The sequence below is a fragment of the Coloeus monedula genome, assembly GCF_965178545.1.
Source record: "Coloeus monedula genome assembly, chromosome: 25".
Classification (NCBI taxonomy): domain Eukaryota; kingdom Metazoa; phylum Chordata; class Aves; order Passeriformes; family Corvidae; genus Coloeus; species Coloeus monedula.
In genome coordinates, this window is record NC_138805.1 from 1,596,889 (window position 1) to 1,611,451 (window position 14,563).

The following is a 14,563-nucleotide window of genomic DNA, read 5'->3' on the forward strand; positions in this document are numbered from 1 at the left end:
GATTTAGTGTTGGTGTCAGCCTCATTTTGAGTTGAAGGACCTCAAGGGTCTCTTTAAGCAGACATAAATATTATTCAATGAAATAACATTAATTTCAATGAATGGGCCTGAAAATACAAGATTCCCAAATGCTTCCCTTCACAAAGGATGTTGAAAGAGCAGCTGAGCTGCCATGCCATTGCAGAAGCATGCTTGAGAGTTGAGGAGAAATCCGTGGGAATTGTTGCCTGGGGAATAAGTGGGAGCTGCAGATTTTAATTTTCATGTGATTTGATCAAACCAGTGTTGATGTTCTTCAGGTGAGGACAAGTCTTCTCTCCTCTTAGGGACAGTTTCCCTTCTCTTAGTTGTACTGGTTCTTCTGATCAATCTTTGCCTTGATGCTTGATCTGTAAGTTATTTGACCTCAAGGGACTTTGGAAGAGGAAGGACAATGTTTTCCACATGGAAAGGATGATGTGATACTGAGAATGGGAGTACAATATTCCTGCAGGAGCATGATTTGTCTGTTTGGGATCTCTGGGCTGTCTGAATCGGGTCTTTGTCAAGCAGGGTTTGAGTGATTTCTCTGGAAGGGTACCTCATCTATGGAGCATGTCCAAAATCCCCTTGAGAGGAAAGTCTCTTAAAAGTGTTTTGGTAAAGTACTGACCCATGGCCAGCCCCTCTCAAGAGAGCTCCAAGGGTGGCCAACATAGGAAAACTTCACAACCTCAAAGAAGTTTGAACATGGAGGGAGTAGAAGAGCAGCTTTCACACTTCCCTCCTCCCTTGGAGGTTTGGGAAGCACACGGGAAGGTGCTGGGAGCTCTCTGCCTGCCTCAGGGCACTGCTGTGTTCATTATCAGCCCAGAAAGACAATTCCACGTTTTTATGGGCAGTGTGAATTGTCTTCTGTAGTGCCTGCAGAACCCGTGAGGAGTCCTGCAGCCTTTCCAGTGTCTCTGCTGGCTTTTCTGGGAGCAGTTGGGAGGGGATGTAGGAATTATTTTTTCTCCTCACTGTTCCCGTGTAAAAGCTTTTTGTAGTAAGGAAGTGTATAAGGAAGGTTTATGCTATTATGGGCTGCAGGATAGACCAGGCCTGTTGATATGAATATCCAAAAGCTGCTCCAGAGAAGACAATCAGCATGAAACCAACTGTATTGTGAACACGAATACTGAGCTTACTGCCCTCCCCCTCTCCCAAGCCGTGGCTGCTCTTACCCTGTTCCCAACTCTCTGCAGGTTTAGCTGACTTCGATGCTTTGGTGACGGCTGCTGTTGCAGCAGAGGAGGGAGGCACAGCTCTCATCAGGTGCAAGGTGCCAGAAAGTCACCCCAAAGCACAGGTTCGCTTCCAAGTGCGGGGGAAGTGGCTGGAACAATCAACAGGTGAGGTGTTTTGTGCAATATAAGTATCCAACAGCAGCTTGCCTGGAGTTGTTTTTTTTTTTAAACCTAAAGGAAAAAAATCCTCTGGAAACTTGCAGAACTTTCTGTGCAATTCACTTTATCTAAACCTACCCTTGGAAATGAATCTCCTTTGCATGGTGATTTCTTTGTGATCCTATATTTAGAATAAACAGGTATAGCTGACAAATTAATTAAAAAAATACAGAAAAGGAAGGCATCTTTTGAAACTAAATTAAATTTAATCTTCTTTTCACCTTCCCCACTTGTTTAGACAACTACCTAATTCTTCCATCTGGAAACCTGCAAATTTTGAATGTATCTTCAGAAGACAAAGGATCCTACAAGTGTGCAGCATACAACCCAGTTACTCACGATCTCAGAGTAGAACTCACTGGACAGAAGCTTACAGTCACACGTGAGTACTCAGTTCAGCTTTCCAGAATTAACACAGCTCAAACAGAGTAAATAACGTCCCTAAGGTTTTTAGCAATGGCATATCAGTGCCTCCAACACCATGTTATGTAAGATCTCGCCTGCATTCTTTGCCCATTCAATTCTTATTTCCCTCACTGTGGAGGAGCAGCGTGACTGCTTTTCAAATCCCAGAAAGTCACCCTTGGGAAGGGAATACTACTTCTGTCCTCAAATCTGTTTTGGAGCAGGACTTCTGGAAGACAGTGTTATAACATCGTGCTCAGTCCTGAGTGCACTGTTTGACACTGCAAGACATGGAGGAGGACAGAGAATGGGATGGGAGGGTGTGGGTTAAAAGCTTGGTTGGTTCCTCCTGCAAGGAAAGGCTGAGAGAATTAAGATTGTTAGAAGACAGATAGAAGATAGAAGGTTTAGGGGTGACCTCACTGTGACCTTCCAGTACCTGAAGGGAGCCTACAAGAAAAACAGAGAGTGAGGGCCTGGAGTGACAGGACAAGGGAGCATGGCACTGAGAGTAGGCTTAGAGTAGATACTGGGAAGAAATTCTTTCCTGTGAGGGTGGTGAGGCCCTGTGATGCTCTCTGCCCGGAGAAGCTGTGGCTGTCCCGTCCCTGGAAGTGTTCAAGGCCAGGTTGGACAGGGTTTGGAACAACCCAGTCTAGTGGAAGGTGACCAGAAGCCCAAACCATTCTGTGATGCTATTCTACGGTTCATCTCCTTTCCTCCAGGCCCTTCTTCAGGTGGCTCCCACATCCTTCACCCGCTGGTTCCCCAGAGCCTGGCAGTGCCCCGGCACAGCGCCCTGACCCTGGAGTGTGTGGTCAGTGGGTCGGCTCCAGCCCCCATCCGCTGGGTGAAAGACGGCCGGGACGCGCTGAGGCGAGGCAGGTGGAAGCTGCTGCACTCTCACCTGGTGACGGAGCGGCTCGAGGCGTCGGATGCTGGGAATTACTCCTGCGTGGTGGGAAGTGACTCTGGAGCAGTGAAATACGTTAACTATTCGCTTACTGTACTTGGTAAGAAGTAAAGACATTTTCACATCCAGGCAACAAACGTTGCCTTCATCTACCTGCTAGTTTTGGCATCTGCTTCCAAACAGCCTCACATTCTTTCTCAGCCATAAGCATATTAAAATAAAGAATACAGATCTGCTTATAATGACCATAACCCATCATTTCTCCCATGTTAAAATCCATAATTATTTATCTCTTCTAACCATTTGCAGTCTGAAATAATGAAACAGTGAAGAATAACAAACTCCAAGGGAAGAACTGATTCATTTATTTTCATACAGAGTGCCAGTGTCAGTAATGTGCCAGGGACCAGATTTGCTTCTTTTGAGGTTGCATGTGAACAAAAAGCTGATGAGGGGTGGTGATATGTTTGGATGAGAACATAAACAAAAGCAAAAGAAACATAATCATATATTTGGCCTCTTTTGTTTGGCTCCTGGTTGTTCCTCATCTCCCCTTTCTGTTGTAGCAGATTTTCCTCATATTTGTGGTTTTTTGCATTCGTGACAGATTTTGTTTGGGTTTTAAAATGTGTATGTTGGAGTTACTCAGAAAACAGGGTGTCGATGCACAACACACCTTTTTTGGGGGAATGTCACTGATGAATTGTTTTGAAAATAGGAGTGTTTTATTTACAAGATGAATGCAAACATGTGGCTGTTGGAATAAAAGGGAGAAACCATTCAAATAAGCCCATGTGTGGGAAAAGCAGCTTCAGGCTGTGCAGTTTGTGGTACTTGCTCAGCCTTTGGATGTGATAAGCCTGTGTAATGTTTCACAGCAGTTTTTTCAGGACTTAGTCTAAGTAAAATCCTTTCCCTTTCCAGAACCTCCCTCACTCTCCAGGGGACTGCAGGACGAAACCGTGGCCGCCGGAGCCACCGTCCATTTCTGGTGTGACATTCATGGCAATCCTGCTCCAACCCTCACCTGGCTCCACAATGCAGCTCCTCTCCATCCCTCCCCACGACATTTGCCCACAGGAAACCATCTGCAGATCTGCGGGGTCACCCTGGAGGACTCTGGCTTGTACCAGTGTGTGGCAAACAATGGAATTGGGTTTGTGCAGTCCACGGGGAGACTCCGTGTCCAGCCAGGTGGGAGCACTTGCAGCTCTCAAGAACTCATATTAAGCATTTATACTTTAAGCTTTATTCTGTTGTGGGTTTTTTTCCCCCTAGATTATGAATTAATTTGTTTCTGACCACTAATCTTACAAAGAAGGTGCTTTCAGCTGGATTTCAAGAGATGTAGGGATTTCTGGGCTGGTGTGGCTACTTGATACTTAAAACCTGGATTATCAGCCACAATCAAATCAGCTTATGATTGGATTTGATGCAGTTTATGCTTAAATAGAATCAGGATCCTGTTGTGTTGGATGAGCTGGTTCTCCAAGCAGTATTGGCTGCTGAGTAGTTAAGCCTGTTCCATAATCAAGTTCACACAACAATCATCAGGTTTGGGGTTAATGCACACTTCCCCTCTATCAGATTGGCAGGATCAGGTACCAGTAGTCTTTTTTGATCTCTTTTCAGTCTAAGATACCTTCTAATACCCAGAGAAGTTGATTTCTGCTAGCATAAGGATGTTGGCAAGACTGTTGCTGTCCCTTTTCTCTTCCTGTCATGCGTAGCTGAAGCTTTGAACGTCTCTGGACCAGTTATGGTTGGTGTGAGCTGTGCAGTGCCTCGCTGAGCAGAGATTTTGTGGCCAGCTTGTGTGTAGAGTGGACTAAGCCAGTCTTGCCTGCGCTGTGTTCCTCTCTGACAGTCAAGTCTGTGTCATTTAGGGAATTTAAAGTGTGGTTTGAGTGTAGGTTTTTATCAGCCTTCTCTAAGGAGGAGTCTGTGCTGATCTCTTCAGTCTGGAAGGGAAGTCTGGAGATGCTGTGTAGAGAAGAAATAATTGTTAAAATGGTTGAAAAGAACCACGTGTGATTTTTAAAATCATATTGACTGGCATTAAGTGCCATTTCCCTTAGCTGAATTCGTTCTTTGGTTGTATTTCCCCCCAGGCAAAGACTCTGTCCCCATCATCATCTCTTCCCCAGTGAACACCACCGTGGTGGCTGGCAGGGACGTGACCCTGTCCTGCAATGCCACCGGCCTGCCCGCACCTCTGATCCGCTGGTACGACAGCAGAGGCCTTGTGCTCAGCCACCCCACTCAGGTGCTTCACCCCAAACCTCAGAGGCCTCCCCCAGCAGGGGCTGAGCCCTCCTGCCTGTCGGTGCCCCGGGTGGGCTGGGGCTCCCTGCGCCTGAGGAACGTGACCCCTGAGCGTGCCGGGGAGTTCCGCTGCGAAGCCATCAACGAGCACGGCTCTGCCCTCTCCACTGCCTTCCTGACAGTCGGTAAGCTGAAGCCCCAAACTGCCCTCTTGGCTCCCTGATTTAGGTGAGAAATGCCTCAAAATAAGAAATGAGTGGCAGGTGGGTGGGGTGGAGTCTCAGGGAAAGGAAGCAGAGAAGTCTTAGTTGTCTTCATGGACCAGTTCCTCCCTCCCACCTTGGGCAAAGGAGAAATGCTGTGTGCATGGCATGGAATTAGCATCCTATATGTGATAAAAACTATCTGAGGGTGGTATTTTTTATTTATTTCTTGAAATTGCTACTAGGAAAAGACAGTACTTACACTAAAGCAAGATGGGAAAGAGCCTTTCCTCACATTGCAATATTATGTGACATTAATAACAGGTTTGAGCTCCCCCAAGTTCCCTTCACAAGAATTGAGATACAGATTTTTAGTTACATGAAGTTACTTAAGTTTCTCAGCTCTTTCAGCACCTTGCCTTAGTTAATTTAGCTGAATGCCAGGGAGATTTCTGGTCAGTGGGATTTAATATGTGGCCCCATATTTAAAGTTCTTTGGTTAGAGTTTAAAACTCCTGTAAATAACATGAAAAGATGCTTAAAGGTTCACTTAGGGGATAAAAAGAAAGAAGAAACCTCAAGAAAGTGATCCCATCATGTAGTTTTATAAATCAGTTATTTTTGGACCTTGCTGAGTGGAAACACGAAACTAAATATCATCCCAGAATTCAGCCTGTGTTAAAGAGAAAAATCCCACTGCTTTGCCTCAGAATTTTATGGCAGCGAGTTCAATTTTAATGCTTTGTTTATTAACTTTTATCGGTTTCTAATACGTTGTACTGGCTGCTGATTATGGTGCAGAGGGTGGTTAAGGCATTTGGTTTTGATATAAAAGTCCCTGAGGAATTTCTGGGAGCTGTTAGGGGTTTAGAACAGCTCCCAGCCATGCCAAAGACATGCTCAGACACTCAGCTGTTTAACGAAGAATTCCTGCCAGGTAACACTTCCAAAGCACCTGAATGACTTCAGCTGGGATTCCAGTGCATTTCTTTGGTAGAAGGATCAGGTTAAACACCTCTCAGCCTCAGTACCTGGTCCTGTAATTTGCCTTGTCCCAGCACACAGTAAGAGAGCCCACTTGGCTGAAAAATGTATCTTTTTTTTTTCCTTCTGCTGGACCTGTTCCAGGCTGTGATTCATTGCATGGTCTTAGAGCAGGCAGGACAACTTCAGCTGCCATCATAGTGAGAAACCACCAAAATGTAAAATGATGCCTTGGGATCCTGTACCCATGGCTCTCCCTTTTTTGAGTCTTTTTTAGACAGTTGTGGGGCTAGCCTCTATGGCAGGAGCTTCCCAGAGCTACTGAACACAAGGTTAAATCTCCAAAATAATGCATCTAATGGAAATGACAGAGAAAAATACAATGCAGGCAGTCTGAGTAGCAGGAGAGGGAGTGAAAAACACAAGAAGGAACGTTTAGTCTGCGCAGGTGGGTGTTCCAGGGGCTAACGGGCTGAAGTTGCTCCTGCAGGAACCTTAGAGAAGCTTTGAGAAGTCCTAAGGTGATTTGAAACACTTCCCAGGTGTGGGTGACCTCACTGATGTGCTGCCTTCAGGTTTCCAGAGGGCTTTCCCAGCCTGTGCTGAGGTATTTGGAGAGCTGGCGAGCAGGGAGGATCGTCTGGCCTGGTGGAAGGTGTCCGTGCCCATGGCACTGGAGTGGAACTGGATGGCCTTTAAGGTCCCTTCCAACCCAAATCATTCTAAGATTCTATGAATACATTCTTTTAATGCCCAGATTTGGGACATTCAGTCCTTCTCTGGTTGCTGGTGGGGTCAGGATTTTGGGCGCATGCAGCCTTTGGCCTGACCCAGCTCAGTGCTACTGGTGTTCCCAGTGGGATTGGGAAGCCGAGGAAGAAAAATCTCCATGGCTAAGGGGAAAGGGATGGCACTGAGAGCAGCAGCCAAAAAAAGTTGCATAATGACACGGCAGCAGAGAGAAGGCTGATGTGCTGGGTTATATGGGTAGTAATTATAGCAGAAACTTTGCAAAAAGAGCTTAGATCTGAATTACTTAATGGGAATTGTTACCCAGGGGTTGTTTTCCAAAGCAAAAATACAACAACCCGGCAGTTGTTGACGACTCCCCTCCCGCAGCAATAAACACAGCGCTGGCTGTGGGTCTGCTGTCACCAGCTGAAACCACAACTCATTCTCCACTCCAAGAGTCCATGTCCCCAGTGCCAGCAGGCGTCAAACCAAACCGTGCCCACCCACACCCTCGGGGTCCACCACGGTGCTGAGGGCCTTCCACCTCCTCCCATTTGTTTCCAATATCAGGCCCTTCCTGCTGCTCCTCTGACAGCAGAGATACCCTTTAGTTCGGGGATTGTTCTGGGAGTGTCTGGCATTTTAAGACCATCTGGCTTTGGGGACATCCTCCCCGTGTTTTTCCCTTCTTCCTGTCACTGAATTTTGTGGCATTGCTAAATAAATGAGAAGAAACAAACAAGGAATGCTCGCCGGGAGCGTGTCTTCAATTTGAAAAGAGAACTTTCCTTCCCAGCTTTTTAAAAAGTGGCCAAAAATAGCAGCCACACTTGCTGCTGGTATTTTAATGGAGGTTTGAAGGAATCTGAGTCAGCCAGGCTAACACTGCCTAGGCTTTACATTACCAAGGAATTTGTTTGTTTTGTAAACCAAGTTCCCTTCATTCCCTTCCCCTTCCAGACCCCGGCACGTAACATAAACCTACACAAATCTGAAAGGACGGACAGGGCTCCGAACATCTGGCTGTCCCGCTGCTGCCGTGTGCAGCCTTGAGGAGCTGAGCTGCTTCCCAAACCTTCTTTGCTTTAAGTACTGACGTTTTCTTGTCCTGGATAATCTCAGATGTCCAACCTGCCATCCTTTTCCTGCCTGGAATTCTGATGAGCCCTGCATCAGCCAAACAGGGCTTTTTTTAAATCTTGTGGCCTCTTTTAGACTACTGATACAGTATAGATTTTTTTTTTCGTACCAGCAAAAGTAAATAGGATGGAGGAGGCTGGAAAAGGATTTCTAGAAATGCGCTGGTATTAAATTGCATGTAGATCTTCCTGTAAACTGAGTTTATTCTCAGCATAAATTTTCAAATGAAGTAGTTGAGTTGTGCAGCTTTCAAAGCTTCTCCAAATTACAGCTAAAACCTCAGAAACTGGTGTAGGAGAATGTCCTCTTGTGTGCACGCCAGTGCAGGCCATGAAAAGTTCCTTGTACAACAGCGTACAAATTACTCTGTTTGTCTCACAGATTTAGCTATATACTTATATATTTCTTTTAACATGCATTGCCATGACTTAATTTAGTGGAGATACAGTCAAACTGTGCCTGTAGACCTTGAGTTTCAGGTTTTCACTCTTTGCTACTGTGAAAAAAAAACCAAACCAAATAAAAACAAACCAAACCCCACTGCTGTGCCCTGAAAAAACACCCAGGCCACAGCTTGGCACCAGGCTCAGATCTGTGTGGGCACCTCTGGACCTGGCGTTTTGCAGCAGGGCTTGTTTGGAAATGTCACTCTGAAGTGATTTAGCGTCCCCTCGGCACGGGGTGAACGTACGTCATCGTGGGGATGTAACCAGACCCTCCCTTTGCAGTTCCTCCAGCAACTGGCACGAGAGCAGGAGAAACAGCTCCTCTGGAGCTTGCCCAGAGCGACGAGAGCGGCGGTGATTTTGGTGCAGAAATGGCGTTTTCAAGCTCACCTCCAACAAAATCGCCTCTGGATGCAGCCACGATGGAAAAAGCATCGAGCGCGGCTGCCCCGCCCGAGGCCCCCATCATCCTGAGCCCCCCGCAGACGCCGAAGCCGGACACCTACAGCCTGGTGTGGCGGCCGGGCCGCGCCGGGGGCCTGCCCATCAACGCCTACTTTGTCAAATACCGCAAGGTACCGTCCCCAGTGCCCCGGGCGGGGACACGGCGCAGTTCCTCTGGGTTTCTCAAGGAACCAGCAGTGCTGGTGTTAACCGGGACGTGGGCTCAGGCCAGAGAGAGCAAATGTGTCGTTGAAGCACAATGTTCCTGTGCCCACACAGCTTGTTTGAGGGCTGGCTGAGGTTGTCGCAAATACACTGGTCTGTCTAGTTTTAAGTGAGATTTATCCAGGATTTTCTGTCCTTTACGGTGTCATTATGGGGGATGGGGCTCCAGGGCATGTTGTGTGCAACGTCAGCGGGGTTAGAAATGCATTTATGTGAGCAAGCTTGAATCTGTGTGTGAGAGCAGAAGGGAAGCTGGGTTTTACCTTAGTACGTCACTGAGTTTGCTGCTCTGCATCCCAAAGGGACTCAATTAAACTGAATTTATCAAATATGAAAGTGAACTAGAATTTGCGGGGCAGTACCTACTATGGCATTAAAAATGGTGTGTCAACACCGAGCTCTTTTGCTAACATCCCATGCTGGGATTGCTGGGGCCTCTTGTGCAGAGCCAGGATTTGGACTCCATGATCCTTGTAGACCACTTTCAGCTCAGGAGATTCTGTGAGTCTAAAATCAGAACCAAGCAATGCCTGCATCTGTTCTTCCAAGCAAACCAGTTTTCTGCCTGGCAAAGCTGTTTGATTTCTTTTTCATAAGCTTTTTAATCCTCTACATCCTGATCTTGTCTTAGCCTGGAGGGAATGCTTAGATTTTTGACCTGTTGGTTCCTGAAAACCAGGTGCCAGAGTTTGTTGGTGATAATTTTTCATCCAAAGGCAGTTGGTTCACATAAGCCCTGGAAGCTCTGAATGCTTTTTTGACCTTTTTGATGCTCTCCCTTCTCTCACACCAATCCTTTCCACATTAAATGTGCTCACTCATGCGTTTCTCGGCAGTGAATTTATCCTGGTTTTTAGGGTGGTGCTCTCTTTGTGTCATTAAATTATTTTATTGATTTCCCTCTTTTAATAGAGGAAAAAAAAAGATGGGGGAATAAAAGCCTTGGAGTGGTTTTGCTGTAGAAGAAAATAGTTGAACAAAGACCTCTGGCATAACCTTTGATAATCCACAGCGTTTAGATCTGCCTCCAATGTTTTATTAAAGTCTTATATTGTTTAGTAGTTTATTTTTGGTGGAATCTTTGTCTTTTCCTTTGGGATTTGGGGTAATGTTTTCCTGCAAAGGTCAAGCATTAAGAGACTACCCAGAATGTCTTTCTTTTCTTTAACAGAGCTGGTGGTTTCACTGCTAAGTTAAAAAGTGATTTTGTTTTTAAAAAAAGGAAACATGCATTGATAAACCCAAATCTTTGGTCTCCCTGACTTTTTTTCCCAGCCTTAAGGAATAACTAAGACATACTTTTTGCCAATAAATATTTTTAAATGCTGAAGTACAGGGAAAGCTGGGCTAGTACAGGCAAAATCTCCTTCTCATTAGGGTCCAGCCCTTTAGTAGCACACAGCTGAAGGCTGGCTGAAAATCATTCGGCCTCTTGAGTGAAAATGAAAAAAAAAAGTCAAAACCAAGTGCGTGTGTGGAGAGAGAGAGAGAAGAGTTTATCCAAGGAGTGCTGTGAAAGTGGGTGCAAAGCGTGAGCAGTCCCTGGCTCCCGGTGCTCCCGCGCTGACCGGTTTCTCCCTGTGTGCGCAGCTGGAGGACGGCGTGAGCGCGGCGGGCGGCTGGCACACGGTGCGGGTGCCCGGCAGCGAGAACGAGCTGCGCCTCACCGAGCTGGAGCCCTCCAGCCTCTACGAAGTGCTGATGGTGGCCAGGAGCGCCGCCGGCGAGGGCCAGCCGGCCATGCTGACGTTCCGCACCAGCAAGGGTAGGTGCAGCACAATGTGCCCTGTGTCCTGGCCTTCCAGAGACATTTATTTAATGACATCAGTCGTTTAATGGCATCTGCTAAGCCATATGTGAAATATTCCGCAGTTTATTTGCTAAGGAACAGCCTCTAATAGCTAAAATTGCTGTAGGGCAAACTTCCCTGAGCGTGAGGCTGTTGGTAAGTAGAAGCTATTAAAAGCTTAATAATATTATTTTTGGGGTGATTGTTAAGATTTGTACTGGGAGGTTCCTCTTGCTTTAAGGAGCAAAGTCAGGGGCAGCCTGTCCCTGTTGAGGTTTTTCAGAGAATCACAGAAGAAACTCTGCACCATCGAATTTTCATGTATCAACAAAGCTGCTCCTGGTTTGCTTTGCAGACGCCTCAGTGACAATCTCTGCTCACCACGAGCCAGATGTTCTGATAGTTGTGTGCAGACAGCAACAAGCACTACATTTCTAATTAGAGCATTTTTTCTTTCAAGCTTGGACGCTGGTGCCTGTGCTCTTTAGCACACAAACAAGTAGATATTTTTCATACTACTGTCCAAGAATGGCTTTTATGTGACAGAGGGCAGGGTTAGATGGGATATTTGGAATAAATTCTTCCCGGTGAGAGTGGTGAGGCCCTGGCACAGGGTGCCCAGAGAAGTTGCAGCTGCCCCATCACTGGAAACGTCCAAGGCCAGGTTGGATGGGGCTTGGAGCAACCTGGGATCGTGGAAGGTGTCCCTGCCCATGGGGGTGGAACAACATGAGCTTAAAGGTCTCTTCCAGCTCAAACCCTTCTGGAATTCTGTGAAGGACAGGATAGCTTAAAATTTTATTAAGACTTACACAAAGAAACCTCTAACACAGGAGTTCTTCTCCTGCTCCCCTTTCATAGGCTGTGTCCTACCATGAGGCCAAACACCATTCTGAGGGGCCACAGTCATCCCCAGCCTGTTCTGAGCTGTCCTCTTCCTTGCACAGACCCTTGGAGAAGGAGCCTGAGGAGTTGTCTCCATAGAAAACCCCACACTTACTTGATTTTTTGCCCTACACCTACTCCCTTTATCATCACAGGCTGCACATTCTTCCACCCCACCTTTCTCCATGAGTCAGGTTACCCCACGGTATTGTATCAAACTGTGGCAAAATCCCATTCCACCCATACTTTTCCATAAAAGACATCCTGGTGTTCATGCTCATGTTCCTCCTACTACCAATCCTCCCAGCTCACTGGGGGACTGAGGAAACTTCACACCAGCAAAGCCACTTGTCACAGCCCATCATATTAAACCCAGATGATGCTTCTTGTTCACTGTCCTGTGCTCAATCCCTGGCAAACTTGGAGGAGTCAGTACTGCTACCCCTACTGCCACAGGTCAAAAGCCCTCTCAGCCTGGTGTGCAGGCTCCAGCTGCTTCCACAGCACTTTTACTCCTTCTCTAGACAGGGATTTCAGGTGATGTTGGAGGATTTCAGGGATTTCATCACCTGGTGGTGTTGTGATGAGTGGGCTTGGCAGCACAGGCAGGAGCTGGTGGCATCTCCACTAAGCGCTGTGGATGTCAGTACTGCAAATGGACAGTCACTCACCCACAGCAGAGGCCCTGGGCTGGTGTGGAAAATCTCACTTGCTCTCTGAGAGAACCTCCCTGATTGCTATCCTGACTGTTCAGCTTGGGATGTGGAGCCAGGGCAGCACTGTAGCGAGTAGAGTGAGCATATAGTGAGCATTGACAAACAGCATTTCCTTATACAGGCCCTACACTGATGTACTGTCTGTCAAATCTTCTTAGAAAGAACATCATCCTCGAAGAACACACAGGCTCCATCTCCACCTGCAGGAATCCCTAAACATCCCATTGTTCCTGAAGGCACAAATAATTTCGGTGTCATCCTTCCGGACCTGTCTCGCCACAGTGGAGGTAGGAGCATGGATGGTTTGTGATTCGGGTGCTAAAAGTTGTATTGCAAAGAGCTGCATCTGAGTTAACCTGTGTTCATGACAGCTCCAGGTGCTTGTATTGCCTCCTCTATTTCCTGTTTATTCTGAGGCTGCTCTGTTACACAGGATATTTCCAAGGATGCTGCTGCCTGCATGGGTGGCTCTCAAAAAAACAAGAGAATTTTCACTTACAACCCATGTTCTTGCTGCATGTTTTTAAACCTGCGGTTTCTTTTTGCTAAATACCCTGTTTTTCCTTCCACTGAGAAAGAGCCAGGGGAAGAGGGGGAAATGGGAAATGGCTGTGTCAGAGCTTTAAGTTCTCAAAAGCGCATGGTGTCTGTTCTGAATGTCCTCCCGTGGCTTCCCAGGGATAGGCTTATTTCTGATGGTGAGGAGATACAAGCGCTTCCCAGTAGGTGTGACATTTGGCCTGGTTTCTAGTGAAAAGAGCACGTTTATAGTCCTTTTTCTCACCCCCCCCCGCCCCCCAGCCTTTGAACTCCTTGGTCTGGTTCAGGCAGATTTACTCAGGGGCTGAGATCTCAAAGGTATCTGAAATTTGGGGTAAAGCCAAAGGTGAGTGGAGAGGTTTAATAACACAGGCGAGGAGCCGAGCGTTGCGTGCTTGTGGCAGCACTGAGTGTCAGAGGAGCCTTACTCGTGCCTGGCTGCAAATGCTCAGCTGCTTCATGCCCCAGAGCTGCCAACCTGCTGCTCCTTGCTCCACTCCTCAGCGCCAGCTCCATGTTCATGAATCCAGGCTGGTTTAGTAAAGCCTCACAGCTCTTACAACCAGATTTACTAACGCCCCTCTTTCCCTTCTCTCTGTCCCGCTGCTGCCTGTAACTTCAGTGAGTTCCGTAAGTATATCCTGGTGCATGCTTTGTTCACTCTTCCTTCTCATTTCTCCAGCACTGGTTAATGTGGATGGGTTGAAGTTTCATTGGGTCTGGGGGAGTTTTGAGGGCTTGAAAATAATAGCCATGTTTTTCCTGTTCACTTAGTGTATGTGTCTGTTTCCATGTAGAAGTGGTTGGAACAGTGCAATGCCATATAATTTTTTAATATTGTATCGATAAGATAATCAATTCCTCTGTTGTCTGCTCATCATCCATCCTTTCCAGCAGAGTAAGGGCAGTGGTGATTTCAGGAGGATTTAAGATTCTCCTTGCTAATACGGGAAATCCAACGTAATCAGCAACGAGTCTAATCTGTTGTTCCCGGAAATTAAGTTTCGGCTGACTCTAATCCTCTTGTAACCAAATTTCCCATTTCAGTTCCAGAAGCTCCCGACCGACCCACGATATCCACGGCATCGGAATCATCCGTCTACGTCACGTGGATCCCCCGTGCCAACGGGGGCTCCCCCATCACTGCCTTCAAAGTGGAGTACAAACGCCTGGGCCGCAACAGCGACTGGCTCGTCGCAGCTGGCAACATCTCTCCTTCCAAGCTGTCTGTGGAAGTTCGGAACTTGGAGCCAGGTATTAGAAATGGTCTTTCATTACTGCAGCTCCTCGTTTTTTTCATTTTAACTTCTGCTTGGATTACCCCATTTCTGCTCGATTAGGTTTGGGTTTTGTGTATGGCCTAGGAGCTTGTTACATGAATTCAAGTTGATTTCTGGCTTTCCAAGTGGAAAAAACCCCACCATAATTTAATACTTGTTCATGTGGAGA

At 46.8% G+C, this 14,563-nt stretch overlaps 1 protein-coding gene across 2 annotated transcripts in view; it reads left to right on the forward strand.

Annotated features, from left to right (window-relative positions):
• CDON (cell adhesion associated, oncogene regulated) overlaps positions 1 to 14,563 on the forward strand; it is a 52,465-nt gene that overhangs the window by 21,732 nt on the left and 16,170 nt on the right. For both annotated transcript variants that reach the window (XM_082296840.1, XM_082296841.1), the window contains exons 4-12: positions 1,227 to 1,373; positions 1,666 to 1,809; positions 2,558 to 2,845; positions 3,670 to 3,939; positions 4,857 to 5,195; positions 8,798 to 9,090; positions 10,775 to 10,949; positions 12,733 to 12,861; positions 14,162 to 14,368. In XM_082296840.1, coding sequence (XP_082152966.1) covers positions 1,227 to 1,373; positions 1,666 to 1,809; positions 2,558 to 2,845; positions 3,670 to 3,939; positions 4,857 to 5,195; positions 8,798 to 9,090; positions 10,775 to 10,949; positions 12,733 to 12,861; positions 14,162 to 14,368 — 1,992 coding nt within the window. The remainder of the gene's footprint in view (positions 1 to 1,226; positions 1,374 to 1,665; positions 1,810 to 2,557; positions 2,846 to 3,669; positions 3,940 to 4,856; positions 5,196 to 8,797; positions 9,091 to 10,774; positions 10,950 to 12,732; positions 12,862 to 14,161; positions 14,369 to 14,563) is intronic.